The sequence below is a fragment of the Cyprinodon variegatus genome, unplaced genomic scaffold (assembly GCF_000732505.1).
Source record: "Cyprinodon variegatus isolate N-32 unplaced genomic scaffold, C_variegatus-1.0 Scaffold154, whole genome shotgun sequence".
In the NCBI taxonomy this organism is placed as follows: domain Eukaryota; kingdom Metazoa; phylum Chordata; class Actinopteri; order Cyprinodontiformes; family Cyprinodontidae; genus Cyprinodon; species Cyprinodon variegatus.
This window is the reverse complement of record NW_015150607.1, coordinates 786,808-789,920: the sequence shown is the minus strand read 5'-3', so window position 1 is coordinate 789,920 and position 3,113 is coordinate 786,808. Positions and strand designations below refer to the sequence as shown.

At 35.5% G+C, this 3,113-nt stretch overlaps 1 protein-coding gene across 1 annotated transcript in view; it reads left to right on the top strand.

Moving 5' to 3' along the window:
* Positions 1–3,113, top strand: part of esyt2 (extended synaptotagmin-like protein 2) — a 67,578-nt gene that overhangs the window by 50,029 nt on the left and 14,436 nt on the right. Inside the window, 3 exon segments of the mRNA XM_015377453.1 lie at positions 295–384; positions 470–565; positions 1,901–2,002. Coding sequence (XP_015232939.1) covers positions 295–384; positions 470–565; positions 1,901–2,002 — 288 coding nt within the window.

Sequence of the window (3,113 nt, the reverse complement as noted above, 5' to 3'; positions counted from 1 at the left end):
AGATAAATCTCATTCATTTGCCTAATTTTCTTGATGAACTCTCATTTGCTATTATAGTAAAAGGCCGGATGTATAAATCTGATTTAAAATAAAGGAAAAAATGTAATCATAATGTGGTTATAAAACAATGTACAAGTTTTTTTTTTGTTTTCATTAAACTAATACCCACCAAACAATTGTGTAAGTGTTCAGGTGTCCCTTTAAATAGATAATTCCTTACATGACAAAATGAATCATTTACTTTGTGCATTCACCAAAAAAAAAAAAAAAGTTTTCTTTTGGTTGTCCTTTTAGTGGTTTGAACTGGAAGAAGCACCTACTGGCAAACTGCACTTAAAACTAGAGTGGCTGTCTCTGTTCTCCACTTCTGATAAGCTGGATCAGGTAATGCTAAAGTAATCAATAATTGCTGTTGTTTTTGTATTTACTGATTTATATCATGTAGATGCACACTCCTGTTTTCTTTTAGGTTTTAAGATGTGTGCGTGCAGACAGAAGCCCAACAAAAGATGGACTCTCGTCAGCTCTCCTGGTGGTCTTTCTAGACTCAGCTAAGAACCTGCCAGTAAGAAGCTGAAACATTTTCTCTTTTAATGCTAGTAATAAAAAAGTTCACTTAAACAGTATGTGATTATGTTTTTCTCTTGAGTGGGCTTCTGTTTTTCACTGTTGAAGCAGATTTGCTGCATTTATCAACACTAAGCCCTTGTTTGTGTAAAGCTGGGATAATGCTTGTCCACATATGCATTACTTCTTTGATCACTACTGTTACACAATGGCACCCTTATTTTGTCAGAACATTTATTCTCTGTGATTTTTTTTTATTTGATTTTCAAGACCTTGGAAAGTAGACTTACATTCAAATCCTGTAGCAAAATGTTAAAGGTTTCTATCTAAGGAAAACCAGTTGATTGCATCGACTCATTGACTAGAAAGATATCCCTCAAACCAAGCATGCTTGTAGAGACAGTGGAGAGGAAAACTTCCTTTTAGCAGGAAGAAACCTCCAGCAGAACCAGGCTCAGTGTGAGCGGCCATCTGTCGAGGCTGACTGGGATTCAAGGAGACAAACAGACAGAAAAAGAAGCAGAGATACAAAAGGCAAATGTCAACCAGCTCCCCAGGTGGCCCCGTCCAGGAAACGCACAACCAGGCAGACAAGCTCCAGGCCAGCTTCCATGTCAGAGGCTGAAAGAGAGCATATACAGCTAATCACAGAGAAACAGGACTGCACTACACAGGACAAATTATTTAAATTCGAAACTCTTCTATGCACATTTAGGTTTTTTCCATTAATGTTTATTGCTTTGTTACAATCTTAACATGGTATGTTTTAATTATCTTGGATTTTATACATAGGACCAAAACAGCTAATGCATAATAGTGAAGTAGAAAGAAAATTACAATTTTCAAGGTTATTTCAAAGTAAAACGTTTTGGGGATTATAGTGTTTTTTAGGCTCAAAATAAATGCAATCCAGATTTTGTGCAAAAAGAGAGGTTTTTAAAAAATTACCCTTTCGTAGAGCTACGTGTAACATTTTATTCATGGGGACTTTATTCAACAAACTGGGGAACATAATCAATGAGTATGACTAGTTTGCAAGAGACTCATAAGGAATTCAATTTAGATGAAAAAAGTTCTGTTTTTGGCCTTTTCACCTCAAGGACTCAGCCTAATAAATGCTGTAGCACTCATTGTTAAATGAGAACCACGATTATATAAAGCTTGTCGTGATAAAATGCATCTCCTGAGTTTTTCTGCAGCGCTCAAACAATAAAACCCACGTTTAGTCCTTGATTTTCTTAACCAAATGGGTTTATGTAATTTTGTCAAAAATACAGAATTGAATTGAACTATTTAACTGTTTTACCTTTATTCTCCTTCCTCTTCACCCAAGGGTGTCTTCACAGGCAGCTTAGGCTGTGGAAACTTAAGTGAGAGGAGAGCTTCTGGCTTAATCTTTTGTGAGGGCGATACATCTGAGTGTAGTGCAAATTTCGTGAGTCCTCTGATGCTTCTGCATCTTTGTAATGTGCATTAGCACAGTGTGATGACATGGTTTGAGTAACAACATGATCTCTTTAAAACCTTTAACCCAAAGCATGTGTTAGCTTCAAGCTAAAAAGAAATCAGTATCCATTAACATGAAAAGTATTCTAAAGGACCTCTATTTTCTTCTTTATTACATTCTGGTTGTGTTGTGCCACAGGAGATAGCTTCAGCACAAATACTGCTGGCAGGGTTTCTAATGATCTCTCAGTGCTCATGTGGAGATGAATTTTCAGGTACAAAAAGCCTTTTTTTTTTTAAAAAAAAGCTCCTCCTGGGCTTTACTTTGGGTAGTACTTTCATTAGTATGTCATTGTTAGAATTCAGCAATTTCAGAAGGATCCGTTCTAAACCTCCATTTTATGCACATATATCACAACTGATTTCTATTCAATGAATCATTTATAAAAAATCTGATTATATCAAAAGTATTTGTATAAACTGGAGTAAAAGGAAAAAAACTAGTAAGAACTATACTAAAAAACTACTAGTAAAGCATAAAACTAGTAAAAGTAAAATTTGTATGCTGTATAAATTTGGTGCACAAAGAGGATTTATTTCTTCTCATTTGAATTATGCTTTATGACAAGTAACAACTCAAACAGTTATAATATGGTAAAGGCCAATAAAAAATATATTTTTAACCCAAAAATAGTGTCTGGCTGAAAAGTATGCTATTGCACCGTGCAGATCTAGTTTTTGTCCCTGCTATGACTGTTTGTCGCTCTTTGAAACATAGGCTCATGCATGTTTCCTTTTTGTTTCTCTTTTAAACTGTTACGGAGGGTAGAACTGAATGCCAGCTGGATAACTGTCATCTAGCATCCCATTTTGATTTTGTAGACCATAACATGGATTAAAGCGCGACTTGAGCCAGGACTCAAACTCTTAAGTGAACTTTTTGTCATAGTCCTTTCAAGACTTTATCCTGCAACTTAACTTTCCATATGTATGGTTAAATACAGCTCAACCATGTTCTAGCAGAATTTGAACGGTCATTAATGTCATCAAAACTATCTCAGGCTTTTAAACTCTCTTTTTTTCCCCCACAATCCTCAAGG